The sequence below is a fragment of the Penicillium mononematosum genome (assembly GCF_028829835.1).
Source record: "Penicillium mononematosum strain IBT 11891 chromosome Unknown utg000003l:1.0-8172316.0:1.0-8177699.0, whole genome shotgun sequence".
Classification (NCBI taxonomy): Eukaryota; Fungi; Ascomycota; class Eurotiomycetes; order Eurotiales; family Aspergillaceae; genus Penicillium; species Penicillium mononematosum.
Window position 1 is genome coordinate 2,404,372 of NW_026643273.1, and position 26,004 is coordinate 2,430,375.

The following is a 26,004-nucleotide window of genomic DNA, read 5'->3' on the forward strand; positions in this document are numbered from 1 at the left end:
GAGCTGCTATCTAGCCTTCCAGAGAAAGAGTGACCTTCAAATTATCCACCTGGGGCTTCAGCTGTTTAGGCGATGCAGACCAGTCTTCGTACTTGGCAATATCAGAGTCCGTCACAACAAACAGGTATTCTGCAGCGCTTGATCGGACCTAAAAACTGTTAGTACTGCAGATCTATGGGTTTGGCGTCTAACATACCTGGGGAAAGGATGCAAAAGCAACCCGGTCATCTTCTTCAAAACGCCCGCCCGTAACGAGTCAACCCTCGATAATGCAGCATAGACCTTGACTGCAGCTTCCAATCGAGCTATATTTGCAGATCTGAAGTGTGCTTTCTGGACTAGCGTGAACAATTTTCGGAAACTAAAGAGAAAGAAATTGTCAGGGGATGATGTACATATATGGGCAGTAGAAGACACGAGTTCACAAACCTTGGATCTGAGGCTTCCGGGATAACAGGAACGTAACTGTCAATTAAAAATGCAACAAACTCGACTGCAGGAATGGCAAAACGGTCATCTTGAAGGTTGTCACCTAGCACTGTGGAAAGATCCTGCAAGAAGACCATCAATATCTCCTGGCGTCGGCGTTGGGCTTGGGAATTGAGGAATTGAGTCAGAGCTGAGCGAGATGCTCGGACGAGGCCTTCTGCTCCCGAGATAGCAGAGGTAGCAAGTCCTTGTAACAAGGGAAGACGAAGCCAGCCAATATCCTGCAGAGTAAGTATCTGAGCGAAGTACTCTTGTGACGAAACATGACTGAAGTGTTCGAATTTCCTGTTTTTGTTAGCATCTGTCATAAACGGGTTGCTTTAGTGGTAATTGATTACTTTTCGATTGGAGGTAGATCCTCTGCTGATTCCCAGAAGACTTGTAGAGAAAGCCATGCCTGTAGTCTAACCTTGTCGAGCTTTTCGCATGCAAGACGGCAAAGACACCCGACCAAGTTTTGAATTAATGGCGAGCGTGATGTTGAGTCCAATTGTCTTTGAAGCAAGATGGGGACTGCTTGGATTGCCTCGATTCGAATAAGAGATCCAATATCGCCTCGTCTGTCAGTTGTGTAATCATTCAAGAATTCGACGAAGTTGCTCGCGATCGTATCGGTGGTAGCTAGTATTTTGTTAGCCCATGCTAATACCAGCTACTAAACAAATTATATTCGACATACCCATATAGGGCAAGACACTGGTGGCCAAGCACTTTACAGCAGCGACTCGTTTCTCGATGAGCTCTTCCTTCCCGGTGTAACGAAGAATTTCGGTGACGATGTCTCCTTGGACAACACTTTGTGCTCCGAGTTGCTTAAAGACCGTACCGAGTGCTAGGATTTGACCGCGACCTGTCGGCAATCTCCATGAACTACGGAGATGAGAGAACCAGGTACGCACAGTTTCTTCCTGCTTTGATGGCGATAGGAGAGGAAACAGCTGCGCCAAGGCAGTTGAAGATGTCTCAATCGAGATATCATCATTTCGAGAAACACAGAGGGACAGAATTTGGAGTGTTCGGTTCAGAAGTGGTCCTATAGGTTGAGCTAGACCTGCCGTGATGGTCGACCGAGAGAGCGAGGAGATCAAGCAAGATGATGCCTCCGCCGTCAATTCCGGGCGTGAAGTCTGGAAGGTCAAGTCATCATCGGTAGGGCTTGATGCAGAACCAAAGATATCCCAGATATTGGCCACTTGAGAGGAGACAGCCCTGGCTTCCGGGGTATCTCTCTTCTCCGCCGATGCTTCCCATTCTGAAGTAAAAGCATCGACCGTGGCAGCAATAGACAACAGACAGCCATGTCGTGATTCCACATCATTCCGAGAGATGCTGGAGAACATTTGCAGCAATTTATCCAAGACCAGATTCATGGATTTGAATAGCTCTTGCGTACTCAAAATTCCAATAGACTTAGCCGCATGTCTTCTGGACTCGGCATCTGGAGAACCGATGCCTCTCCAGCCCATCAAAGCGTCCAGAAGTGGACTCCAATAAATCTGATCCAGAGAGGCTGTTGCTTTAGCAACGTCAATTAGTGCACGAGAACGTCGTGCAACGGCGTGATAATCCACAGCCTGCACCAGGGGAATGCCCTGCGCAATGGTATTGGGATGACGGCCAATCAACTCCTGCAGCGCAGCAGATGACCCGCGTCGGATGTTCCCAGATGGATCGATACAGGCAGCACAGATAAGCTCCACGGCCAGCTTTTGTAGAACATCAACCTCTTTCTGGCCAGATTGCGAAGCCACTACCTGGGGCTGCAGCGCCAGGAGTTCTCCGATTGTGTACTTTCGAGACATGGCCCAAATACCGAAGCATGCCGCATCTCGAACACCAGTTCCAACAGAGCCACCGGTAGAAGACCTTTGCTCAAAGCCCAAACCAGACACAAGTGATTGGAGAATCTCGGGGAGTTGGTGAATAGGAGGTGCCCGGCGGAAAAGTAAATGTGACAGCGTCAGGATTAATCCTTGCCATCGCTGGGCATCGACTGCACTGAGATTACGTTTAAGGGTGTGTGTGCCAACCTTCCGCGCTTCAGACGGCGTGACGAGTGAGCCATCGTTTCTTTCGAAAAGGATGTTCTCTCCCAGCGAGCCAATGACCGCTTCAATGACCTCGGTCCCCATTTCTGGGTCTAATTTCAATGTGATAATGCTGAGTGCTTTACTCGCGGCAAATCGCACGGGTGTATCTTTGTCGGCCAAGGAGACCAAGAAATGATCGATTGCATCTTCCAATATGGTCGATAACTGATCATCATTGATGCGAGGGTCACCTCTCTCATTCAAAGATAAGGCCATGATTGTGATGTTGCGAAGGATCTTGACAACAATCTTTCTGGCCAACGCCGAAGACTGAATTGTCGCAGATACTGAAGACTTCCCTTGGAATACACTGAGAGTCTGCTGGAAGACGTAATTGATCAAGGGAGCAAAGTCCTCTACCTGGCCCGATCCACCCAAGCGAGCAATGAATGTGAGGACCCCAATACAAGCGTAGACAGAGGGCGATTCGACGTTCTCCGTCGGCTGGATTAGAGCAAACGCCCACTTTGTCAGACCTGTAAGCACACCGAGGGCTTGCATATCCCCACGCAAAGCCAACCGTGCCAAAAGCGCTGTCGCTGCCTCGCGTTCTTTGCCTGACGCACCAATATAGTGCAACGACAAGGAAAGAAGCGACCTGGCAACCATAGGAGTCTCAGATGATAACCAAGTCAACTGCTGCAGGTTGTCATATGGCACCGGAATGTCATCTGACGATAAAGAAGACAAGTCGAAAGGAGCAAGCAGAAGATGTGAAAGCCAGACCAGCATCACATAGCGTTCTTCCCAGATGAGCCGCTGGGTTTCAGATTCGACCAGTTCTTCAGAATTAGGCGGCCGAACCGCATCCCATTCGATGAAGGCCCGTATCATTGAATCAAGATATTTCGGCTCATTGTTTAGGAATCTGCTAATCACCTTTACGCCACGGACTTTGCAGAAAGTGTAAAGTAACCTGCAGATGGCTCTTGGGAGGGGGTACTGGTTTCCTGCCTGGGATGACTTCGCCGAACCAGAGCCATATTGGGTGCGGTATTTGATCAGATATGCTAGAAAAGCGTCCACTAAAGGAGGCAGCAACTTCTGCAAATGTGGATCTAGGAGTTGAGGCCACTCTTGAAAAGGTTCAAGCTATTGATACCATCAGTAAATAAGAACAGAAAGATAACCGAGAGAGATTCTATGCAGTGTGGTCTTACAAGGCTGACAAGCTTCTCTGTTTTCGTGACCTGCGCCCATTTACGTGGGGTGTGGAGGGGAGTTCCAGTTTGGGCTCTCCACAATAGCGAGGGCAGCTTTGCCGAAAACTCGGACACCAAATCCCCAGAGGCCCGTTGAAGCTTGACTTCTCGATCCTCGGCGGCATCCATGGTGGAATGCTGGGTGATGCAGTCTTGAAGATCGCAGTGTTGGGAATAGCGTCAACAGCGGGACCGGTCATGTGACGCCTAAGTATATAAAAGTTTACTATTTCGTTCACCGTACGAATTCTTAAGCAGACAAGAGAGGAAAAGTATTCTATATTGGGCGTGCATGCTATGATATATTTTATGGATTTTGAAGCTATCCCGCCCGTCGCTCAACCTTGAGAAGCTCTCTGCATGATCACATCCGCTCTACCGCTTCTCGGGATGCCTTCGCCCAGTCCACCATTTTCCAGAAATAAAAGCCCTCAATCAAAACAATGATCGACTGACCGATAAGGATTCCACACCATAGCCCTAAAACGCTCCATCCCAAGCCAAATGCAAAAGCAATGCCCAGGGGCAATCCCACGAGGTAGTAGATCGAGAGCTGAACATAGCTACCCAGGTCCGGTCGTCCCACAGCCCGCAGCAAGCTATTGAGGGAAGTGGCCATGGCGTCGGGAATTTGAAGGACGGCACCCAATGGAAGCAAGAAGAAGATGTAGTGCCAGACCTCGCCGATGTCACTAAATAATCCCGGAATGACTCCCCGGAGAGCAATAATCACAAGCATATTTGTTACACCAGCACCAAAGCTAGCAAAAACCATAACCTTGGCTGCTGTTGCCGCACGCTGGAGGAAGCCCGATCCGATCAGATAGGCCATGTGCGTGCCACCAGCAACAGCGACGGAAAATGAAATTTGGAATGCGAAGTCTGAAAGTGTAGACATAGCAGCCTGGGCTGCAAGCTCAGTTGCACCTGAGACGGGAGGACATCAGGGTCATGAATTCCCATGCGAGGACTTCCGCTTCGATCATTAGCCAACTTGGGATGGCAAGCTGCAACATTGGCCCCCAGCCGCGCCACATCTCGGCAGAAATGGGGTGCCAGCATTCGGAGCCCTTGATGAAGATGACGTAGCATGCCAGAAAGATGGGCAGAAGACTGTTTGCGACCGCGACAGCGATAGGCGCACCGATGAAGCCCCATTGCAGTCTCTGGAAAATAAGGGATATCAGTGAATGGCTCGGGGGAATTCTAAGATTGAATACGTACCCAAACAAATAACCATCCCATGAAAATGTTCAATGTAGAACATATCAACAGAACTACCAGGCTAGCACTGAATAGTCCCTGTGCCTGGAAAAATCGTTTTCCGGACTCAAAGCAAGCATAGCCGGGAGCGCCCGCGATGGCAATTTTCAGATATAGCCCTGCGAGAAGAGCCGTCTCCTGGGCTTCAGATGGTAGAATAAGGAGAAAGATTTGATCCGCATTCCACCATATAGCTCCAATTGGGATTGTGAGGACAAGCATGAAAAGCGTCAGTCGTTGAACGTGAAGCCCGACCAAGGTCAAATTCCCTGAGCCATACGCTTGAGGACATAAAGTATCCAGACATGTTGCTAGGCCTTGGAAGACAAAATATCCAGTGATCTGGGCAGTCATGTTGGCCAAGCTCACGGCCCCGATTTCTCGTTTCCCCAGATGGCCCACCATGAAGATGCTAGAACCGGTTAATGCATGTTGAAGCAGGAGTGATATCATGAGAGGGCCCGAGTATTGCGAGATAATTGCTAATTCTTGTCGCCATCCTGACTTCTTGGAATTGATTGCTGCTTCGGTGTCGATGTCGCGCAGCAAAGGGGATGATTCTGTGGCCCGATGGTCGTCGTTGATCATCGTGGAAGGTTTCTTTTTCTTAGGGCGCTAGGAGCTTTCCGGATTCCCAACAACACACTCTATTATTCTTTAGATCGAGTCCATCGAAATAAAGGGATGGTTCGAATATCATCGAAGAACAGAGTGGGAAAACGAATATTCAACAACAAAAGTGGAGATTTGACGAATCAGTCCTTACATTCGTCGCAGCAACTCTGTTATTGGCAATAGTTGCTTCAGGCATGAAACGAGCTCCACTAGCATGCATGAGCATTCATACTTGGTCTGAACCTATCATCTACAATATTGTACATGGTCTATAGGGGGAAAAAAAGAGTTAGATCACGTCATTCACTAAACTAATGGTACATGGAAGGTCACACGCTAAATTGCCAATGAGGGCTCAAAAATTCCCCCAATCCCCCGAGAGTGATTGCAGGTAAGAGAATCTTATGTATATATATATATATATGAGTGTAACATTATGGAAGTTAACGATCAGGATCTGGGGAACCCATGGCAGGATTATCAATGAGCGAGGCTACAAACCTGTCACCGTAGGCCTTTGCGAGTTTGGCCACGGCCCTTTTGATGTGCATGACGAGGATCGCGATAGCCAGGGTGTTCCAGACATCTTGATCAAAATCGGAAAGGTCGAAATGGCCAAGGAACTTGATCCCTTGTGTTATGGTTTGCGGATGGGGATTGGTGTCCAGACAGATGACAGAAAGAACAGGTCCACAGAGAACGAATCCAATCAATGCCGGCCAGCCTTCTTCGCCGTCATGGGGGGCAGCGAGTTGGCCCTGCCAGGTATTCAATAGGCTCTCCAATGCTTTGGCAACTTTGCTAAAGGCTTCTTTTGGCTCTTCGTCCTGATGTTTGCAATAGATGACGTGCACAGGAGGTGTGTCCGGCTGGACTCTGACACCGGCATCGGTCAATGCCCAGCGAAGGTATTTCTCTATTGATTTCTTGATATAGATTCCAGGGCAGATGTCAAGGATATTGCAGTAATCCCTCACATTGCCACATATCTTTAAAAGCTCTTGAAATGCACGGATCGCGTAAAATTCGGAGCCCTTATCATTTTCAAGGACGAAGTTAGATTCCTTACGCTGAGTCTCATCACCTTTCCCAGAAAAGAACAGCGACTCTGGAAGGGTAGAGAAATCTTTCTCCCAGTGTCTATGGATGGTTGGCAAGCAGCCACGAGTAAGAAGTTGATGGGCAGTCTGCTGTACGTCTGGTGACAGGTCATGGCCTTGCGGGAGTTCCACTGCATCAAGTAGGCGCTTTGCCCTTTCTCGGGTCAGTTTATTATTGAGCAGCTCGTCACGCTCTCCTGTCGGAATGAAGTATTCTTCGTCGCTCTCGTAGTCGAGGTCACTTGGCTCAGACATTGACCTATCCGAATCCCATGTCTTCTTCTTCTTCTTTCTGGCTCTTTTGCCTTTGGGCTTAAGTGAGCGGCCGTTCTTGACCGAGGGATGCAAAGCAGTCCCCTTTACTCGCTTCACCCATGGCGAGGAAGGAGAACCGCTGGTGTCGCTATCATCATCATCACTTGCACTGGAAATCCTATATTCAGGCGAGGTGGGTGGATCAGAGTCCCATTCGTCGTCCTCGTTGGTGTCCTCTGGCCGCTTGCGTTTTGTTGCAGAGCCCTCTGGCTCGAGTTTAGCTCGCTTAGCCGGGCGCTGAGGCCCCGTGCCATCAGGGAAGAAAGCTCGCTTTTGGGCTGAGGTCACCTGGTATGCAAGTCAGTAAAATAATGTAAATGGGTAGAGGACTGGAGTGAGAGGTAACTGAGGTCAAGGTGATATGATAAGTTGCGATAAAGACAAAACTTACAACCTGAACAACTGTGTCAGGAATGGTGTTCAGCGATGGGGAGCTTGTCAACTTTGCGGCTGAGGTCACCTGGTATGTAAGTCAGTACGATGTAAGTGGGTGAGAGATTAACTGAGGTCAATATGATATGTACGATAAAGACAAACTTACAACCTGGCCCTTTTCATTGAACTGAACAACTGTGTCAGGAATAGTGTTCAGCGATGGGGAGATTGCCGGCTTTTGGGCTGAGGTCACCTGGTATGTAAGTCAGTAAAATGTAGAAATCAAAGTGATATGTTAAGTTGCGATGAAGGCAATCTTACAACCTGGCCCTTTTCATTGAAGTGAACAATTGTGTCGGGCATGGTGTTTAGCGATGGGGAGCGTGCCGGCTCCTCGAGATGGTTGAGGGAAGGAGCTGTAACCGCCGGTTGTGGCAGGACCCCGGGGTAACAGGAGAGGGGGAAGGATGTGGGTTGATGGTAGTGTCGGGTTGGTAGCGGGGGTGTGGTGAGTTGCGCGAAATGCTGAATGCACTTGGTCGTGAGGAACCTCGTCCTCACACAGGAAGCGTCGAATCTCGGGATCGTTGTGCCAGGTCTCGTTGAACCAGGCTGGAGGGGGTCCCAGTTCTGAGCTGTCAGAGAAGTTGATGTGAAAGTCGATATTATCGAACTCTTGGTCGCACCTTGTTGATGAGAGACCCATAGACGGGGGGAGACACGTTCTCGAGCCATCTCTTGATGGGGTTGGAGCTCGAGGGCGGTTGGTTCACCTTTGGAGTGGAGTGAGGGGTGTGTTCTTTGTTGCCCGAGGGCGAGGATTCTTTGTTTCCCGAAGGCAGGTTCTCTTTGTTGCTCAAAGCCCGGGCTTAGTGTGGCTACTGAAGGCCCGAAAGCCTCGACGAAGCAGGCCTTTAGCTTTTGGCAGCATCTTTGGAATAGACCTCGGTAGCTTGATCTATTTCTGGAACAAAGAAAAGAGGCTGGGTGAACAGTAACAAGGTGTGGTAAATTGGAAGAGGATAGAAGAAGAGAAGAGGAAGAGGACAAAAAGTAAACAAAAGAAACGTGTACGCGTTTCTGCAAGAGAGGAAGGCGCAAAAGAGGAAGGCACACGAGTTTGGCTTCCTATTTGGGAAGGAACGAGGTACCTAGGGCAACCCTCGATCTGAAAAGGGAAAGGGCAGTCGCATCCCAGATCTGATATACACGTGTGCATCTATATGTGCCCAAGTACATATAAGACCACGATCCAACTACAACATTCATGTAGACAGATGAGATAGATTAGTTCGTATTTGTATCTCCTCTCCATACCACGAACCGCTAGAACATAATACCGGGCCATAACGCGCAAGAGTCCCTGAAGGAAACCTACGCTATCTTCATAGATCTCCAAACTTCGTCATTTCTCATCACACACACACTCTCTCGAAACCACGCCACGCAATTCCCATATGGGAACTCGTCCCTTCTCCATTTTTTTGGACATCAAATGCCCGACATAGAATAGAGTCATAAACCCGACCAGTCGGAAGTAAACTTAGACAGAAAGAAAGAACTTGAAAGTGAAAAAATAGAGCAAGCAATTTAGATAAGCACACAAAGAAATCGAGAAAGCAAAAGCAACCTGGAGGTTTCATTAACCATGATATCCGGCGGTCGAAGCATGTCATGAGGTCCGGTCCACACCGGCACTTAAAACGAAACTGCGATTGGGTATGTTGAAGCAATTTGAAGATCAAGAAGTGCTGGAAAGGGCGGGAGACCCGCGGCGCTCTGAAGAAACCGGACGTGTCGGCATTGAACCGCCTATGAACCGAATTGGCACCCTCGTTAACAACTCGTGACAGGTGTCCAAGCAAGCAATAATTATCCCGATCACACATCGGTGAAATCAAGCAAAGTCAGCAGTATAAGAGAATCCTCGGAATTCTTCCTGCATGGCTTGCGAAAGCACTAAAAAGGATAGGTTAGTTACAGTTCATCTTCCAGAAAGCACAAAAGAATTCCAAAAGAATATCTTACCAGATTGTACAGGCGTTAGGACAGGAGTCACACTGGTAAATTCCTGGTCGAAGTTGCTGGTGTCGGTAGGACTGCTGATTGTGGGGATGAATGGAGGGGAACCCGCTTGTGGTAGATATCATCCCAGTTGATGTTGCGGAAGAACGCATGAGACATCACTTCTTGGGCATCGGTGGGACCGGAGCCCAGACGCAACTCGGGCTCACGAGTCAACAGCTTCTGGAGAATCGACACGGAGTCTCGAGGCATATGAATGGGGTAGAGAGGCTCGTCAGCAAGAATGGCATCGTAGATTTCATCCTCATCTTCACCACGGAATGGAGACTGTTGCAAAAGCATCTGGTAGATGAGAACACCGAACGCCCACCAATCCACAGCCCGTCCATACTTCTTGTCCAGCAAAATCTACAACACAAGTTAGCTCATCAATACACCAAGAAAAAAACAATGAACTTGATCCCACTTACTTCTGGGCCCATGAATTCAGGAGTACCGCAGAATGTGCTAGTTGTACCACCATACCACATGTTCTCCTTGCAAAGACCATAATCAGCAATTTTGATGTGACCATCCAGCGTCAGCAGAATGTTATCGAGCTTCAAGTCACGGTAAATGACACCGTTCTCGTGGAAGTACTTGAGTGCCAAGCAGACCTCGGCTGCATAGAACCTAAGAAATGTGAGCATTTATAACCCCCAAAACAGGGCAAAGACCAAGCATGGGACTTACTGTGCTCTCTTGAGGCCGAACTGGCCACGCTGAATGTGCAGCATGAGATCACCACCACTGATATACTCCATGACGAAATAGACACGAGTTTCAGTTTGGAAACAAGCATGCAAGTTGAGAAGGAAGGGGTGACGTTCCTTGTTTGCGATCAGGAAAACACGCTTCTCGGACTTGGTGCTCTCCACTTCATCGTTCTCGATAATGAATTCCTTCTTCAACACCTTGATGGCATACAACTTGCGGGAGCTCTTTGTTTCAGCTAGCATGACCTTTCCGAAATTACCTTTTCCGAGAACAGCAAGGAAATTAAAGTGATCCAAACCAATGCGAGTCTTTGCCTGCACTGCAGCATCGTCCTTGATAGGGGGGTGCAACTTGCTGTTGTTGGGGCATCTGTTGCTGCATGACCTGCGAAGGCGGGGCCATTGGATAAGGTGAAGGCTGTACCTTCTGCATAGCCTGGGGTGGTGGCTGCTGCGGGAAATTGGCATAAAGGGATGGGTCATAAGGGGCGTGTTGAGGCTGCGGGGCTCCCTGGGGTGGCAGCATAGGACGGCCCATTTCAGCTAAGATTTGATTAGTATACGAGTTTTCAACGCATGATCAGAAATTGCATACTTGGGGGTTGCTGGGGGCTACGTAGCCCAGTAGCTGCGGCAGCGGCGGCAGCGGCGGCGGCAGGTCCAGTGGGCGACTTCGGTGGTATCTGTTGGCGCTGTGCGGCCTGTGCAGCAGCAGTTGGTGACTGTGGGGTCATGAAGGAGTTAGTGGCAGCGCTTACCGCTTCTGCGGAGGGTTGTCTAGGAATAACCCCGTAGGGTCCTTCCATCGGCTTCTGGGGGTAGGAGAGAGCAGCGTTGTCTTGAGCGGGCTGCGGCGGACCGCCTGCTCGAAGGGTACGGTTGCTGAGGCCAGAACTAACAGAGGCAGATTTGTTGTGATGCTTGGTACGAATCAATGTCTCGAGAATTTGGTTGGCGGCTTCCATTGTCATTCCACAGAAATCGGGCACAAGGTGAGTGCAGTGAGCGTGACACGTGAGACTACATTCTATAGAAAAGGTCAGTAAGTATGGACTAGAAAGAAGCTGCGATGTCAGTATTATTGCCTACCAGAGCAGCGCTTGGCATTTTTGCGTCCAAAAGGAAGCAGATAGCCGCAGTGGCAACACCAGTTCGCGGAGATGTTGGAAAATCCTTCGAATCGGTGAGGAATGCGGTGATTGATCTTCTCTTCGTCCGGATCGGTCTCGTAGTTGGCTTTGCTGATACACTTGGTGACAACCTTGGGGTAACACTTGCGGTGGCAGGTGTACTTGCAATCCGCACATTGCATGCCGGCAGCATACTTGAGGAATTCTCCACACAGTGCACAGCGCATAATGTTGTAAAACTGCTGGGTGACGAACTTGTGGCCCTGCTTCTCATGAACCTCCTCCTTCTTTTGGCGCACGGCACCTTGACGGTTAAGACCAATGTCAAAGGGACGGCGATCCTTCAATTGTTTGGCTATATCCAGTTAGTACACTGGGGCTGCTTTTTGTGAGGTTAAGGCAAGTTAGTCTTACCGAAGCTCATTTGAAGCTGGACTCGGCCAACCGGTTCCAGGGCAAACCAGGAATCGATCGTCACAGTCGGGGGAGCATTTGTACTCTCGCCACCGTGATGCGCATGTGCACCATGCCCCGATGTGCCCGGGCGTCCTCCGGGGGTAGGGCCATGTGAAGAGCCCATAGGAGAACCGCCATGGTCATGTCGAGGGGATCCGCCCTCGCCCATCTTATCTGCGGATACCCATCCAGACGCGTTGAGTTCCGTCTCGATTTTCTTGCGACGCATCTCCTCTGCGATGTCAGAAATGCGCACCCAGAGCATACCGATTGGTACTGGGCGATCTCCCGACTTGTCATAAACAGTCAATTCGATCTCGTTTGCCTTATCGATATCCATGGAAAAGCTTTCGTCCAACCATTTATCGTTTCGGGTGGCCTTGGTTCTCGCTTTGATCGTGTCCTCAACCTTAACGACAATGTATGTCTCTGGTCCTCGAGAAAATCGCGAACTAGCCGCATGGTCCACGTCCTTGACCGCATGGATGCGCATTGTCAGCAGACCAGTCAGCGGTTTGCGCATGTTCGGACTACTAAGACTCTCATCTGCACACCAGTTAGTGACCATGTCGCATTATGCCCGCGGCAAAATTGCTATATGCTTTTTTCATACCGTCTGGCGCATCGGCGGATTCAATATCAACATGAAGATCCTCGTATCGCTTCAGCGCCTGCTTTAGAAGCTGAATCTTTTGGTTACTCTCAATACGACGGCCCTCGGCGTCCGCTCGGCTCTTCCGGTCGCCCTCATCCTGGTATAAGCGGACCATCTTTTCGATACCGGCTTTATATTGCATTTCGACGCTCAGCTTGAACTCCAATTGAGACAGCATGAGTTGGATCTTCGGCCCGAGGTACGGAGTGTCATACTTGATCAGATCTGAGACATGGCCATTAATGTTAGCATTCCAAGCGGTTTAAGCTCAGCGCAGCATTTTTATAGGGTTTGGCAGGAGCGGTATGCAAGAACGTACCCAGCTTCGTGTAATTGGGCCTCGCCTTCGGGATCGGAGCATAAGGTCGGGGATCGGAGAATGGGGCACCGGAAGGCATCGAGCCAGTGCCACCCTGAGGGTAGTGGCCATCACCTTGCTCACCAGCGTACCCGGGGTGGTCTTTGGGCGGGGGGGGGCCGGGCCTCCATGCTGGCCGGGTGAGCCACCTTCCTGGTTCATCTGACGGATTTGCAATTCCCTCATTTTCTCCTCCAGGTAAGCGATATTCTTGCGACCATCGCGGATGTTGGCATCGACTCTCTGTTGCACGAGGGGGATTGTCGGTCGACTGCCGCATGTTACTAGCAGCGGTGATGAGGGCCTTCTCCCGCTCGATCTTGCGGAAGACCGAGGCGATTAGCTCGTCCCCATCCATGATGGCAGGTGTGACGAGGGCAAAGAGCAAGGCTGGCTCAAAATTCAAGGGTGCGCTTGCGCCAGGTCAAGGTGGATTGTTGGTGGGAGAGGATTCGCGGGGCTGTTGTTGACAAGGGGCGCAACGGGCGCGGGTAATGCCACTTCGGAAAATGTGAGACAGACTGCCCGCAATGATCGCCCAGTCGATTCACAGCCGAAATTGGATTGATAGAACCCAGGAAAAAGCAGAAGAAAGTATGAAAATTGGCAGAGGTAAGAAGAAAGAGAATCTTCTAATTTTACCCGATCGATTCCAAGGTTAGATCCAGGGAAGTCACCCAGGTGGAAGTTACTGGGGAAGTCAGTACAACCACGCACCTCCGATAAGGAAGTGGCGAAAAGTCGTGTGAGACCACAAGTATTGACAGTATTGAAAGTATTAACAGAGTCTTCATGTGAATCTTTCTAGATATATGTGTTCTATTGATATCTATTTCTATGCACGATAGCTGCTTATGGATTGCCCAAATCAGGCGTACTCTTACATACATATACAGAGTAAGTATCTACAGACAGACACTACATCGTATAGCAGGACACGCCTCATATTTCCGAACCCTTTGACAAGAGTGATCGGCACTTGGCACTTTCATTGTACAATATTGTACGAGTAAAAGATTGCAATTGTCACCGCTTTGTCAGGAATTTCTCATCGGGCACAGAGATCGTGCCACATACCCCTTACTGCATACATTGAGGGATAATAGGAATCCTCGTTGCTTTTAATGCACTCCGGAGGTCTTCGTATCTGATGACTTGGTCATCTTTCAATCTCTTCGGCTGAAACTGGTGATGTCACTAGTTTCACAGCCAATAGATGAAGATACGGTAAATACACTGCAAGGCCTAGGCTCCAAATTGAGTAGGTAATCCTACATTTACCATTATGGTGCAGATTCAGCCTAATTTATACGACATACATTTGTTGGTCCAATGAGAGGAACGACTGTCCCTCACATGGACCTTTTGTAGCAATCCCAGACAAATGTACACTATCCCCAGGGCTGCATAGCTATACAGAGTCAGCTCGCTAGTTTCCCATATATGACGATCAGTACTGATTGCTAACGTCGATCAAACAACGCTAGCTATATATCTTTAGTAGGGTTATGTCTGCGAAGCCCGCATTGTGCCTTTAGTTTCTCCCGATCTCAATAATCTCAATACCTAGTGGGATGGTTTACACATTGAATTCTCCCTTGGGGTGAAATTTAGTCATCCGTCATGCTGCCACTTGCCGCCACGGGGCGAGCTCTCAAAGTGGTTGACCTATCTTGGACGGATCAAATGGCACAATGCCTCTGTCGGCAAATGCGTTCGTGATAACCTGAGATTTGAATGATTTCTGACGGATAGAAGGGAGGCCATTGAAGAAAGCAGTTTTTTCTTCATCAGCATCGTCAATCATGCTTAAAATGATGCCTTGAGATCTCCAATACTGCTTGTAACGTTTGAAAGGTGTGCCATCAAAAGGCTGCATAAGATGTCCTATATTGGGTGGAAAGCTGAAGGGAATGATCTTGTGTTGCTCGCAAAATTGGAGGAACCTGAAACCCAGATATTGAGGTTGGCCGCTGAAGAGTAGAAGCCGAGGCTGGTCGTCTGCAGTGCGATCTTTGGTCTGGCGATGGAAAAACTTGATCCACTCGCATGCAGCCTGCTCGTCAACTCGGCCGCTCGGGTTCGTCATGAATACAGCTTCATTGGGAGTTCCTTCGCAGGTAAACCAATCGTCGAGATAGTAGTCGCCTTGAACAATGGTAAATGGATCGGCTGCCCACCCGTTGGCGGAAATACATTCGATCGTGGTTATCCATTCACAGTAGGTTCTAGTTTCATAAGGGGCGAAGTCTCTCCTGGTGACGACCATTTGAGGTTTCTTTCCCTCGCCAATTTGGAAGATGGTGTCATCGAAGTTGTAGATATTCTCTGGAGATACCTCGGCAATCACAGCCTCCAGGCGTCCATACCAATGCTCCAAAGTCTCTTGATCTGACGCATCGATACGTTTCTTCTTGACCGATCGTACTTTAGATGGCTTTAGATCATCTGGTAGGCGTTTGATGAAGCGATCAACCCATGCATTGCTGATAGTGGCGTCGTTCCCATCGCCATTTCCATCGCCGTTGAGAATTTGGGTCGCACTTGTCACGATGAGGGGTCGCATAGGAAGAGAGAATAGCTCCTTCACTTGCTGAATCCACTGAATCAATGTGTTCTCCTGTGCTCCATCAAGTGTATTGGGAGCTACACGAGCCGGATGAGCCGCAGGGCTGTTCAGTTGGTGTTGCACTTGATCATTAGGTGCGGCAATCTCTCGTTCCAATGCGGCGATATTTGGCTCATTCAACGACCGGGTAGGGGCAGATGTCTTCCATTGGTCGAATTGGAACCCCTGGGCATGATGTTTGTATAATACAAAGATGTGGATCGTGAACGTGATAAACAACAACGCGCGTAACCGTGCCAAGCCTGGGTGTTAGTGGGCTTGGCACAATTGTCATTATGCAGTTATGTATGCTGTATATTAAAGACCAGAGTGTTGAATTCAAAATTGAGGCTAATTAACATAAATTCGAAGTTCCCTGTGTAAGGAGAATACTAAAGATTCCAAGAACCACACAAAATATGTAGTCATGATTCTTCCTATATTTGCAGTGTTTGCCAAGCTATATGGGTTTCGATGGGGTCTGTCTCCGGTCCAGCACAATGAGCTTCATCTTGGATTCTTTGCTAGATATCGTCATACACAACACACTTGATGGGGCTGAGTCGATAAGTGGATTGGTTCTTTGCCGGACAGCGTAATATTAATAATTGGACGATCTAGAATGAACCCTGGAAGGTGCTCAAAGTTATGCAGGCGAAATGATACATTTCGATTCATAATATATGGCCTACCTAGGTACTGAGGTAGCATCCATGGATCTTCGGCCCATGAGGATGCTGAATAAGCCTTTCCTATTCACCTGGGCCATCCGGGGCGTCGTTGAAGTATGAATCTATGGATGCTCTCACCTAACTACTGCTTCTCACTTTACTATCTTGCCAACTCCCTCTCTGAACATGTCGTCTGCGCTCACCATCCATCACCTACGGCGCTCTATTTCCGAGAGAGTTGTCTGGCTATGCGAAGAGCTCGACATTCCTTACAATTTGAAGTCGTACGATAGAGAGCCTCCCACCCTGGCTGCCCCAGAGGAGTATCGCAAGATTCACTGGGCTGGGACTGCACCTATCATTGAGGACGGAGGAATGGTCCTTGCCGAAACAAGCGCCGTCTTCGAATATATTCTGACAAAGTACGCCAATGGGCGCCTATCTCTGCCCTCGACTCACCCGCAATATGGCGACTACCTCTTCTGGCTTCATCGAGCTAATGGGACCACGCAGCCGGGTCTAGTTGCTCTGATGTTTGGTCGTCTTAGCGGTAACTCGAAAGAGGGCCTCGGCACCAGGGTTACGCAAAAGTGCGTTGATGAGAACGTCGAGGCCATGGACGCTCGGCTGGCCAAGTTCCCATACCTCGCGGGCGATGAGTTCACAGCTGCCGATTGCATGTCGGTCTTCTCCGTGACCGCGCTCCGTCTCTTTAATCCATACTCCCCTGAGCCATACCCGGACATTGTGAAGTATCTTGAGCGGATGTCACACTGTGAGGCCTATAAGCGCGCTTTGGGTAAGGGGGATCCGGGTTTGGAGCCTGTCATTTCCACCCATGCTCCGGAGAACACTGTCTGGTAATGGATTGGTGAATTTTATGAACAGGATCCCCGGCGATTGGGCTTATCAATTTTGAACATTGATCCAAATATGGCATACCCTGTTCGATTGAAGCTAGGAACGGAAAAATAAAAGGGAAGACTTGAAGGCAGGGTATTAGGGAATGCGCGGATCTAAGGGATACCTAGCTTGTATAGTACATAAGTTTCGTGTGTTAATAGAGCCCTGGAGATGGGTTGGAATGATTGTAGTCAAAACTTTTGAGTGTCCCGGAACTTATTTTTGAGGAACCTTGGAAGCCCCGCCGATAAGATCAAATTATTTCCCGGAGAATTAGTTTCCTCCCCAACTTTCTCTTGCACTTGACCTGTCTCTGCGTTCGTGATATCCATCATTTTAAATTGCATCTTCAACAATGGGACCGCCTCGCAGAAAGATGCTGGCTACAGCAGAGGGAACTTTGACCCCTCCAGACGAGCTATCCAACACTCAGCAGATCGTGCGAGCAATCAAAGCCACCGGAAACAACATCTACTTGGTCGAACAGACAGACAAGAAGCAGATGCTCGTCGAATTACCTGCGCGATTCCGCTCAGCTATCTGGATCAAGCGCAGCTCGTACGTGGTGGTCGATACCAAGGGCCAGGAGGAGCGGGACAATAAAATCGAAGGGGAAATTGTCAATATCGTCAGGGACGAGAAAGCTTGGAGGAAGGCTCCCTTTTGGTATGTGTTTTCGATTAAGATTAGCCACGAACTCATTCACTAATTGGTATTGTTTCCCCACAGGCCTAAGGAATTCGTGAAACAGCCCGTTGTATTGACTGCTGACTCCGATGACGAAGAGGAAGAGTCTCGTGTGGGCCGGATGCCTTCCTCGGACGAGTCGGACTGAATGATCGCCTTTCAAAGGCACCAAGCGTTTGTTCGATGGCAGCCGCTACGATACACAGGGATTCGGGGCTCTAACAATGATTCTCGAAATATGCACGCCTCAGGATGGGGCCGGGGTATCTCTCATTTTTGAACAATCGCCTTGCCGCGGCTGCTCCCCTTGTCACTCTTCTTATCGACCTCGCTCGAGCCATTGAACAACACGCCAAAGACCTGGACCGCGAGCGACAACACCACAACCGCCGAGCTTGCGTTTGTGCTGGGGAAAACGTTCCAAGCCCACTCTTGCAGCGCCCATAAGGCGTATATAAGAACTGGGTGGATACCCGCGCGCCAGAGAAGAAAGGGGGTAGCCCACGCGAGATACGCGAAAAACTGGTAATGCAAGGACCTGGCGCATAGCAAGCCGATGGCCAGTGAGCTCAACATCACGGTCATAGTGAAGGATTTTGAGAGTGGAACTGTCTTTTGGCGTCCCTGGATAGTATCCTGGAGGAAACGAACCATGTTCGACCCTGAAGGTTTTACCCAGTTTCTGAAGAAGATAGCCAACAAGGATATATGCAGCACAAGCAGACCCACAGAGAACTCCCTTGAAAGAAATGTTTCTTCCCCTACAAACCGCCAGTTCACTGTCCATTTGAACAAGAACTGGCGGGATAGCTCAAATGCCCGAGAGAGGTAGCCTATACTATTAGTCTGCAGAAAGGGAACCGCAAGTAGGACCTGTAGTTTATTGCATTAGCCGACTCCCTAGGGCTCAATTGACTTGTCAAGTACACACCTGGATAAGAACAGCCATAACTCCGAGCGAAATACTTCGCGCCAACCCCAAACTGAGAAGAGTAATGACCACAATGGCAGGCACAAGCAGCACAAGTGTCATTTTAATCGCAACCCCAAAAGACCACACTGCAATACCCGCCGTCCAGCTGCGTCTCAGACAGAGATAGATAGCAAGCCACATAGCGAAAGTCGCAACGCCATCATTGAACATGCGCAGAACGAATATGCTATGCAGCCGTTTGGACAGAGCAAGGAGCGGGAAAAGGTAGGGAGGTGCCCCCGTCTGTCTGTAGCAAGCAACTACCACAGCCAGTGTAGCAAGGTAGAGCACTGCGAAAAGCACCTGTCCGAGGAGGATATCACGGCCTTCATCGGTGAGGTGATAGAGGAGGGTGTAGATGTATACGTGGGCGGCGGGGTAGACGAGGGGGACCGGTTGAGCCTTTGATCAAGAGGTAGTCGCGTTCGCCGGAGATATATAGAGAGACTTGCTGCATGTATGTCGACCAGTCAATCTCGGTATCTGTGGTTGTTGCTTGGTTAGCTGGGTCTGGTTCAGTACGCGACATCTGGGAGCGGTATTACAAGCGATCTTCCATATGACAAGGGCGCAGAGTAGCGCGTCGCCTAGAATGAGTAGAGGCGCAATCCATCTCGTATGCTGCTGATTAGTGAGCACGTCGTAGACGAAGCCCTGGGCTGTCAATGCCATGACGGATACCCTCGATGGTTGACGGGGGAATATTCAAGGTGGCCGGAGCTGGCTCCGCCTACGAGATAATCGTTTACAATTGCATTCAAGTTGAGGATAGCACATTTTGGTTAGGACAATTGTATAACTTTCGACTATTTCGAGTCTTAATATAATTGGTATTTGCTTTTATACATCTCATTGTACACAGAAAATACATATGCTGTAGGTCTAGCTCGAATTGGGACCTCGAGCATGGTCTTCTAAACATCCACCGGTCCACCCAACCCTTATTGTCAAAATCCATGGTATCATTAAACAAGCCGAGAAAACAAAATGGAGAAAATCTGAAGGAGAGTGTCGATGTGCACGCATTATTGGTCTCCTTCAGACAGGGCGGTTGGCTGGTGCTGCCCATTCGCTTGGATATCTCGGAAACCCAGCAATTCCCCTATAACACCCTTGGGTTTGGGAACAGGGCATTCTCGATTGATATGTGAGAGTTTGTCCGCTTCCTCCTCCATCTGAAGGAATGTTGAGACCTCCTCATCCACAACAGCTGGCGCGGGCTGACCGGGCTGGCTGTCCTCTGGGCCCACTTCGAGATCCTTTCGCCGTCTGCGTCGGAAACGTGGTACATGTTGTCCATCGGCTGTCATGGTCATCTCCGAATCGGCAAAGGTGCGTCGTGGGGCCGGACAAGGGAAGACGTGCGGCATGCCGACAACTAGGAGAGAAGCGAGGAGGGTGCCGGCGAATAGGCCGGTGGTTGACCGCGACCGAGGGTGTAGATGTGGCGGCATTGTGTATGAAGTGAGAGAGAACGAGTATTGATGTTCAATTGAGACGAGGTGGGCGTGGCCGACTGGTTCTGGAATTTTTCAAGCCATCGGCTCGGACCGGGCTGGTATAGTCGGACAGGGAGGGAAGAAATAGAAGGCAAAAGGAGGCCAATTGAATGTTCAGTAATAATTGTCCAAGTTGACAAGCCTCTGAACCTCCGACGGCAAATGTGAAGTGACTCTCAAAGGAAACGTGCGGAGAGAAAACGACAGCAAAGGCTTTGGGTGCATCTAATCTTATCTGGCTCCCGCGTGATTGGATGTTCCGCTTCTCTCAAGTCTCTGCGTCGTGCATCATAGCTTCGCGAAGATGAGACTGTGCTTTTCGGAGAACTAAGCTATCTGATTTATCTTTTGGGGAGTTCTTGACTTCGACACAGTCCTCATTTCCTTCCCCGTCCCTCTCTCGACAAGATGAGTGACCTAGACCGGTATGGCACCAACCCCTCAAGTCTCTAGACCTCCATCTTCACCGTCAAACTAATGCTTTTTGCCTTATAGGGCGATCGAGCAGCTGCGGGGCTGCCGCCTGATCCCCGAAAGCCAAGTGCGCGAATTGTGCTACAAGGCGCGTGAGCTCTTGATCGAAGAAGGCAATGTCGTGTCCGTTGACGCCCCCGTGACCATCTGCGGCGATATCCACGGCCAATTCCACGATCTGATGGAACTATTCCGCGTCGGCGGCGATGTTCCCGATACCAACTACCTTTTCATGGGCGATTTTGTCGACCGTGGCTTCTACTCTCTTGAATCCTTCCTTCTCCTCCTTTGTTTGAAAGTCAGATACCCCGACCGCATCACCTTGATCCGCGGCAACCATGAATCACGCCAAATCACAACAGTATATGGATTTTACGACGAATGCATTCGCAAATACGGAAGCGCAAACGTATGGCGGTACTGCTGCGAAGTATTCGACTACCTGGCCCTGGGCGCGATCGTGCTCGGCGCGAGCTCGGTGCTAGAACCCACCTCTAACACAGCACTATCAAGCATGCCGGCCGACAGCGAGCTGGAGACAGAAGTACTGAATTCCAGAGGCGATGTCACGATGAGCACGTACCGCCCGCGACAGCGTTCGTCTTCCAATGCATCTACAGATTCTAGAAATATCTCCCCGCCACGAGACATCTCCGCCGCCCCAGGCCAGGCTGCCGCGCCCTCACGATCGGGTGCGCCGGGGACGGGTGCCAGCGGCGATGGCAACGGCAGCGCCACCACTAGCCGGACTGGTGCGGTGCTCTGTGTACACGGTGGATTATCACCGCTGATTGACTCTGTCGATAAAATTCGACTGATTGATCGCAAGCAAGAGGTGCCACATGAAGGTGCCATGTGTGATCTGCTCTGGTCAGATCCAGATGAGATCGAAGGCTGGGGGTTGAGTCCTCGTGGGGCTGGGTTCCTCTTCGGCGGCGATATCGTCAAACAGTTCAACCATCTCAACGGCTTGTCTCTTGTAGCGCGGGCCCACCAGCTTGTTATGGAGGGATACAAAGAGATGTTTGATGGTGGTATCGTCACTGTCTGGTCTGCTCCGAACTACTGCTACCGCTGCGGCAATGTTGCCGCTATCCTTGAACTTGGTGAAGACGCCAGCGGTGGTGGCACTGTCGCCCGCAGCAACGGCGAATATGGTCGGAGCAACGGCATTGTTACAGATAATAGAGTCATCAGTCCCGGAAGGAGATATCGTGTCTTTGAGGCTGCAGCGCAGGATACAAGGGGCATGCCTGCGAAGAAACCTGTCGCTGATTATTTCTTGGTAAGCTCTTCCTTTTTTTCCTGTTGTTTTGACAGATGCCATCTTATTAACATCCATGTCTAGTGATACCATCCCGTGCACCTTTCTTTTTCTCTTTTTATATGGTTCTCTTGGAAAGTAGCATTTTGCGCCTCGGTGTTGGTTTTGAGAACTACCTAGGTAATGATCATCTATGACAAATCTTTTGATAATTGCACCTCTAAATGTCCTTGTCTGTAAATGATCATAAGATTTTGAAACAGAAACCAAATTTGTAGATGCATGTCCATTTAAACGCCGGAAGACAAATCCCCCCTAAGGTGGTATCAAAATCGAACGAGATATGTCCCTATGAGCCAAAATCACATAGTCTGTGGATTATTTCCATATAGCCGGTTGTACCTAGGTATCATCGGGATTCAAGGGCGACCAGGCTGTCGACATCCCCCCTGGGGCTTAAGGCTGTTCATCGCCAGGACTAGAAGGCCGAGCAACAGACATGAGATTACCGTCCTGGAATTGCATGAGAGAATGCTGGTTTCGTGGAGTGGCATTCCAAGTACCACTCCAACCATCCATGCCGATACCATACGCACTAGCATTTCTCGACCACCAGTCCTGGCTCTCTTCGACCAGATTTTCCGTGCCGTCATACCCAGACACGGGCGATGCAACCGATGTCGGCGTTGCGTTTTGGGGTGAGATACGAGCCCCAGAGCCATCGTACCACTTGTTCGGATGGGGGAAGAGGGGGCCGGAACGGATCCCGGAAGAGGATTGAATTGGTAGGCCATTTGGGGCCGGAGGTATGTTGGTTCGGGAGGGGCAAACTCGGGCCGTTGGGCATGAGGTGGAAGCATTCCTTGGATCGGGGGGAACGATATTGGGACGGCGGCGATGGACCCGTATTGAGAGGCCATTGGTGCATCAACCATGGGGATGGGTCCGGTGCGAGAATTCTGGAATTGGGGCCCAGATGGTGAAAATCGGCTTGGAGTTGTAGGGGGGTTGTAATACGGGCGCGATGGGATAATCGTCGGATGTTGAGGGGGAAGTGGTCTGGTCCCAAGAGCCCCAGGATCCCCATTTGTTATGTGTGCGTTCAAATATTGAGACTGCCTCTGGTGGCAACTCTACTTGCCATTTGTTTGCGGATATGTCGAGGATGCGGAGGGTACGTCGAGCACAGAGCCAGCCCTCTGCCATTTCTTCGAGATTTTTGAGGCCATGTATCACATCTCTCTGGGCATTTTTGTCCGGGAGGTTGAGAAGATGGACGGTGCATGCAGTGTGGGCAATATAGACAGCGATGTTGCAGATCTGTTTCAGTCCATATCCTCGTTTGTATATGCGAAGCAGCTTGGAAACAGTCGCAGCGGCCTGTGTGCATATCTTGCGAGGTGAGACATGGGAAGGTAGCGGGGTATTTGTCTTGGTATACTTCAGGAATGGTCGGTATAAATGGATTATCTGAAGCTGATACAGCATGCTGAGACAAGAGTTAGCTGAGGTAACACCGTGTGCGAAGTTGTCAGCTTACTGCATGACAAGCACTTGTGGTAGCTGTCCTTCTTTTGCTACCAGTTCCCTGGGCAGATTGTTTTTCCATGCCTCAAGGCGGGTGTGAACATCGCTCAGTTTCTTCAGTTCCGACTGCTTGGGCTGGGAGTTTTCAAGTTCGGTCGGATGGTAGAAAAACACAAGCACATCGCTGCTGATCTCGCTCAGTTTGGATATTTGGAGGGCGACAGCCCTGGTTCGTGATGGTTGCGTGTTCTCGTGACCGACTCCGGAATCAGTATAGGGCGACCACAGCTCTGCTTCCTCCTGTGGCAACACATCAAACTTGGGCACATTGGCATTTGCCGAGGTCAACTGGGGCTGGCGACCGAGGTAATTTGACCAGCATCTGTACAGAGTTAGAGAGGAATTAGAGATAATCAATGGAATGGATACTAACTTGTCAATGAGATAGCAACCCCAAAAGGTTATCCGCCGAGCGTCAATCTCTTCTTCGCTGAGGCTGTGCGCCCCAAGATTCGCCGAATCGAGATTTAACCCAAGATCAAAAGCCATGCGGAAACTGAGACCACTATAGACCCAGCCTTTTCCTTCACGCCCACATCCCGCCTCTCGGACAGACATAAGTGCGAATGCTTGGACAGTGCAAAGCTTTGCGTTCTCATGTTCGTCATTTTCCAATACGAGTCGCTTCGCCTCTTTGAAGAAATGATTTCCTGCAGTTGCCAAATCCTGAGGATCATCAAAAGCACCTTGCCACGAGCTGAAATGGCAGCCCAGAGCTAGGATAGCATTGACGAGTAACGAAGAGCAATATGAGCTGGAAACTCCGCGGATGTAATCCCGATAGAACATATTCTTAGACAAGGTAGTGAAGAACGGATAGTGCCATGTAAAGTACATGGTCATTAGATGGCTGATTAGGGAGTCGTCGTCTGTGACTTCGGTCCAGCGGCTCACAGCGTGGGTTTGGTTATCGGCAATGAGGGCGAGGTTGTTTTGAATTGAAGCAGACTCGTGCAGCTCAGAGCCTGGCGGCAAGAAGATGAGGTTCGAGGTACCGCCAATAAATTTGCGAGAACCGTCGAGCATGAGCTCACTCATCTTGCCAGCCAGCTCTGACTCGAATTGATCTATCTCAGCCATATTCTCATTGCTGGCCGACTCCTTTGCTGCTTGGTCCGTAGACATGAGCCCCTTCTCCTGGGCGATCACCGAAGCCGCTACATCTTCGAGATCATCGCAAGAGCGAATCTGACGTACTAGTTCGAAGGCATCTGCTTCGTCGTAGTTTAATATTGCCTGTATCAATGTCTGTAGGTGGTGTTTCGGGTCCGCAATGTATCAGTGTCTTTCTTGTAAACACCTTTGCGGCGGTGATCCGAGTTTGGATCATATACACCTATGATGAAACGTTAGGAAATGCCGATGTTGCATGTTGCTCTATGTGAAAGTGTCACATACAAGGTGTATGATATACTGAGGAACAAGCTGCACAGCTGGGCAGGTTTCCATCACACTATACGCAGATCTTATTAGTAATGTGACATCTCAATATCAGAATGTGAGAGTCCAACCTTTGACTTCCTTTTGCGGCAGGCGACACAGGCTGTGCTGACGCATCGTCTTTTGGACGGTTGGGCACGTTCGGCGCTCATGATTTCAGATAGTTTGATAGGTGCGATTCAAGAAATGAGTAGGATGGTTTCTCCGCGGAACCTCTTCGCATGTCTAGTGTCTTTTCCAAACCTCGACATGGGATGTCCATCTTTTAGAGTGCAGAGCTCGTTAGTAGAACATGACGGCTTGCTAGACCGAGGGTGCACACGGTGGCTATGTCGGCATGTTAGTCTATTGGACCACCCATGATCCAGCCCGTCTAGTAAGATGCTAAGATCGGAGCTTGTGCCTTACAACAAGGAAATATCGACGCACCAGCTACGCTTGGAGATCTACACAGGCCTGATGGCAATTGTAGAAGGAATCATGTACCCCACGATTGCAATGACCCGCAGTGGAGGCGGGGACAAGTTCAGTGAGAAATTGGGTTGATGTTAGAGATTGGCGATGCCCTTGAAATGATTGGATGCAAGCACCTGGACAGCGACGACACAAGATGTGGTTATCGCCGGCCTCTGGATGGCTGTGCAGGTGTCGGGATGTTCTATTTTCGATAAGCGGCTGACTAATGTCTTCACGTGGCTCCCATACAATAACAAATATAACATTGTAGGTAGTTGTGTCTATCGTAGCTCATTCCATATGATTAAATTAATAATTATTGTTATATGGAGTACGGAGTAGAAAATAGGAAGTTACTTGGAGCTGTGCCAAGTGACTGTAAGGATATTATCTCCGATACATGTTCCGGATTTCCCCTGCTGAAAGATCCAACCCTTGGTGGGTTACATACGGGAGTAGACCGATCGAGGTTACATATGTAAAAAGCCGCAAGCAAAACAGACCGAATGGATAAACCATGTATGACTGCCTAACCTCACAAAAAAGACAAAAAAAGACCACTCTATGCATCGTATAAGGGTTCACCGCAATTACCCTAAAGGCGCTCCACCAGC

General features: G+C 49.6%; 12 protein-coding genes across 12 annotated transcripts; 3 read left to right on the forward strand and 9 right to left on the reverse strand.

The window, feature by feature from the left end:
• Positions 1-10: 10 nt before the first annotated feature.
• On the reverse strand, positions 11-3,910 carry N7519_005861 (tubulin-specific chaperone D; the record flags this gene model as incomplete). Its single annotated transcript, XM_057292637.1, has 6 exons — positions 11-137; positions 197-361; positions 430-774; positions 828-1,110; positions 1,169-3,671; positions 3,740-3,910. The coding sequence occupies 6 exons, from the start codon at positions 3,908-3,910 to the stop codon at positions 11-13; spliced, it is 3,594 nt and encodes a 1,197-aa protein (XP_057147448.1).
• A 235-nt stretch (positions 3,911-4,145) lies between these two features.
• On the reverse strand, positions 4,146-5,632 carry N7519_005862 (MATE family efflux transporter; the record flags this gene model as incomplete). Its single annotated transcript, XM_057292638.1, has 3 exons — positions 4,146-4,663; positions 4,716-4,947; positions 5,006-5,632. 3 exons carry the CDS (start codon positions 5,630-5,632, stop codon positions 4,146-4,148), a joined length of 1,377 nt encoding a protein of 458 aa, XP_057147449.1.
• Positions 5,633-6,102: 470 nt separating this feature from the next.
• Positions 6,103-8,184, reverse strand: N7519_005863 (uncharacterized protein; the record flags this gene model as incomplete). Its single annotated transcript, XM_057292639.1, has 5 exons — positions 6,103-7,362; positions 7,466-7,534; positions 7,616-7,702; positions 7,771-8,084; positions 8,136-8,184. 5 exons carry the CDS (start codon positions 8,182-8,184, stop codon positions 6,103-6,105), a joined length of 1,779 nt encoding a protein of 592 aa, XP_057147450.1.
• An 835-nt stretch (positions 8,185-9,019) lies between these two features.
• pkcA (protein kinase c) lies at positions 9,020-13,186 on the reverse strand (the record flags this gene model as incomplete). The annotated part of the gene is made up of 7 exons (XM_057292640.1): positions 9,020-9,408; positions 10,615-10,772; positions 10,825-11,256; positions 11,319-11,714; positions 11,774-12,361; positions 12,429-12,695; positions 12,790-13,186. 7 exons carry the CDS (start codon positions 13,184-13,186, stop codon positions 9,331-9,333), a joined length of 2,316 nt encoding a protein of 771 aa, XP_057147451.1. The 3' UTR covers positions 9,020-9,330.
• Positions 13,187-14,482: 1,296 nt separating this feature from the next.
• N7519_005865 (transposase) lies at positions 14,483-15,731 on the reverse strand (the record flags this gene model as incomplete). The annotated part of the gene is made up of 2 exons (XM_057292641.1): positions 14,483-15,622; positions 15,678-15,731. 2 exons carry the CDS (start codon positions 15,729-15,731, stop codon positions 14,483-14,485), a joined length of 1,194 nt encoding a protein of 397 aa, XP_057147452.1.
• A 562-nt stretch (positions 15,732-16,293) lies between these two features.
• Positions 16,294-16,971, forward strand: N7519_005866 (glutathione S-transferase family protein; the record flags this gene model as incomplete). The annotated part of the gene is made up of 1 exon (XM_057292642.1): positions 16,294-16,971. The coding sequence occupies one exon, from the start codon at positions 16,294-16,296 to the stop codon at positions 16,969-16,971; it is 678 nt and encodes a 225-aa protein (XP_057147453.1).
• Positions 16,972-17,365: 394 nt separating this feature from the next.
• Positions 17,366-17,845, forward strand: N7519_005867 (putative eukaryotic translation initiation factor eIF1a-like protein; the record flags this gene model as incomplete). The annotated part of the gene is made up of 2 exons (XM_057292643.1): positions 17,366-17,676; positions 17,740-17,845. 2 exons carry the CDS (start codon positions 17,366-17,368, stop codon positions 17,843-17,845), a joined length of 417 nt encoding a protein of 138 aa, XP_057147454.1.
• A 122-nt stretch (positions 17,846-17,967) lies between these two features.
• alg3 (dolichyl-P-Man:Man(5)GlcNAc(2)-PP-dolichol alpha-1,3-mannosyltransferase) lies at positions 17,968-19,342 on the reverse strand (the record flags this gene model as incomplete). The annotated part of the gene is made up of 3 exons (XM_057292644.1): positions 17,968-18,570; positions 18,629-19,072; positions 19,193-19,342. The coding sequence occupies 3 exons, from the start codon at positions 19,340-19,342 to the stop codon at positions 17,968-17,970; spliced, it is 1,197 nt and encodes a 398-aa protein (XP_057147455.1).
• A 353-nt stretch (positions 19,343-19,695) lies between these two features.
• N7519_005869 (uncharacterized protein) lies at positions 19,696-20,124 on the reverse strand (the record flags this gene model as incomplete). Its single annotated transcript, XM_057292645.1, has 1 exon — positions 19,696-20,124. The coding sequence occupies one exon, from the start codon at positions 20,122-20,124 to the stop codon at positions 19,696-19,698; it is 429 nt and encodes a 142-aa protein (XP_057147456.1).
• A 453-nt stretch (positions 20,125-20,577) lies between these two features.
• Positions 20,578-21,994, forward strand: N7519_005870 (serine/threonine-protein phosphatase; the record flags this gene model as incomplete). The annotated part of the gene is made up of 3 exons (XM_057292646.1): positions 20,578-20,594; positions 20,665-21,928; positions 21,992-21,994. 3 exons carry the CDS (start codon positions 20,578-20,580, stop codon positions 21,992-21,994), a joined length of 1,284 nt encoding a protein of 427 aa, XP_057147457.1.
• Positions 21,995-22,363: 369 nt separating this feature from the next.
• N7519_005871 (uncharacterized protein) lies at positions 22,364-22,754 on the reverse strand (the record flags this gene model as incomplete). Its single annotated transcript, XM_057292647.1, has 2 exons — positions 22,364-22,525; positions 22,563-22,754. The coding sequence occupies 2 exons, from the start codon at positions 22,752-22,754 to the stop codon at positions 22,364-22,366; spliced, it is 354 nt and encodes a 117-aa protein (XP_057147458.1).
• An 80-nt stretch (positions 22,755-22,834) lies between these two features.
• N7519_005872 (putative C6 transcription factor (NirA)) lies at positions 22,835-25,086 on the reverse strand (the record flags this gene model as incomplete). Its single annotated transcript, XM_057292648.1, has 6 exons — positions 22,835-23,396; positions 23,448-23,816; positions 23,868-24,730; positions 24,795-24,830; positions 24,893-24,947; positions 25,013-25,086. The coding sequence occupies 6 exons, from the start codon at positions 25,084-25,086 to the stop codon at positions 22,835-22,837; spliced, it is 1,959 nt and encodes a 652-aa protein (XP_057147459.1).
• Between the last annotated feature and the right edge of the window lie 918 nt (positions 25,087-26,004).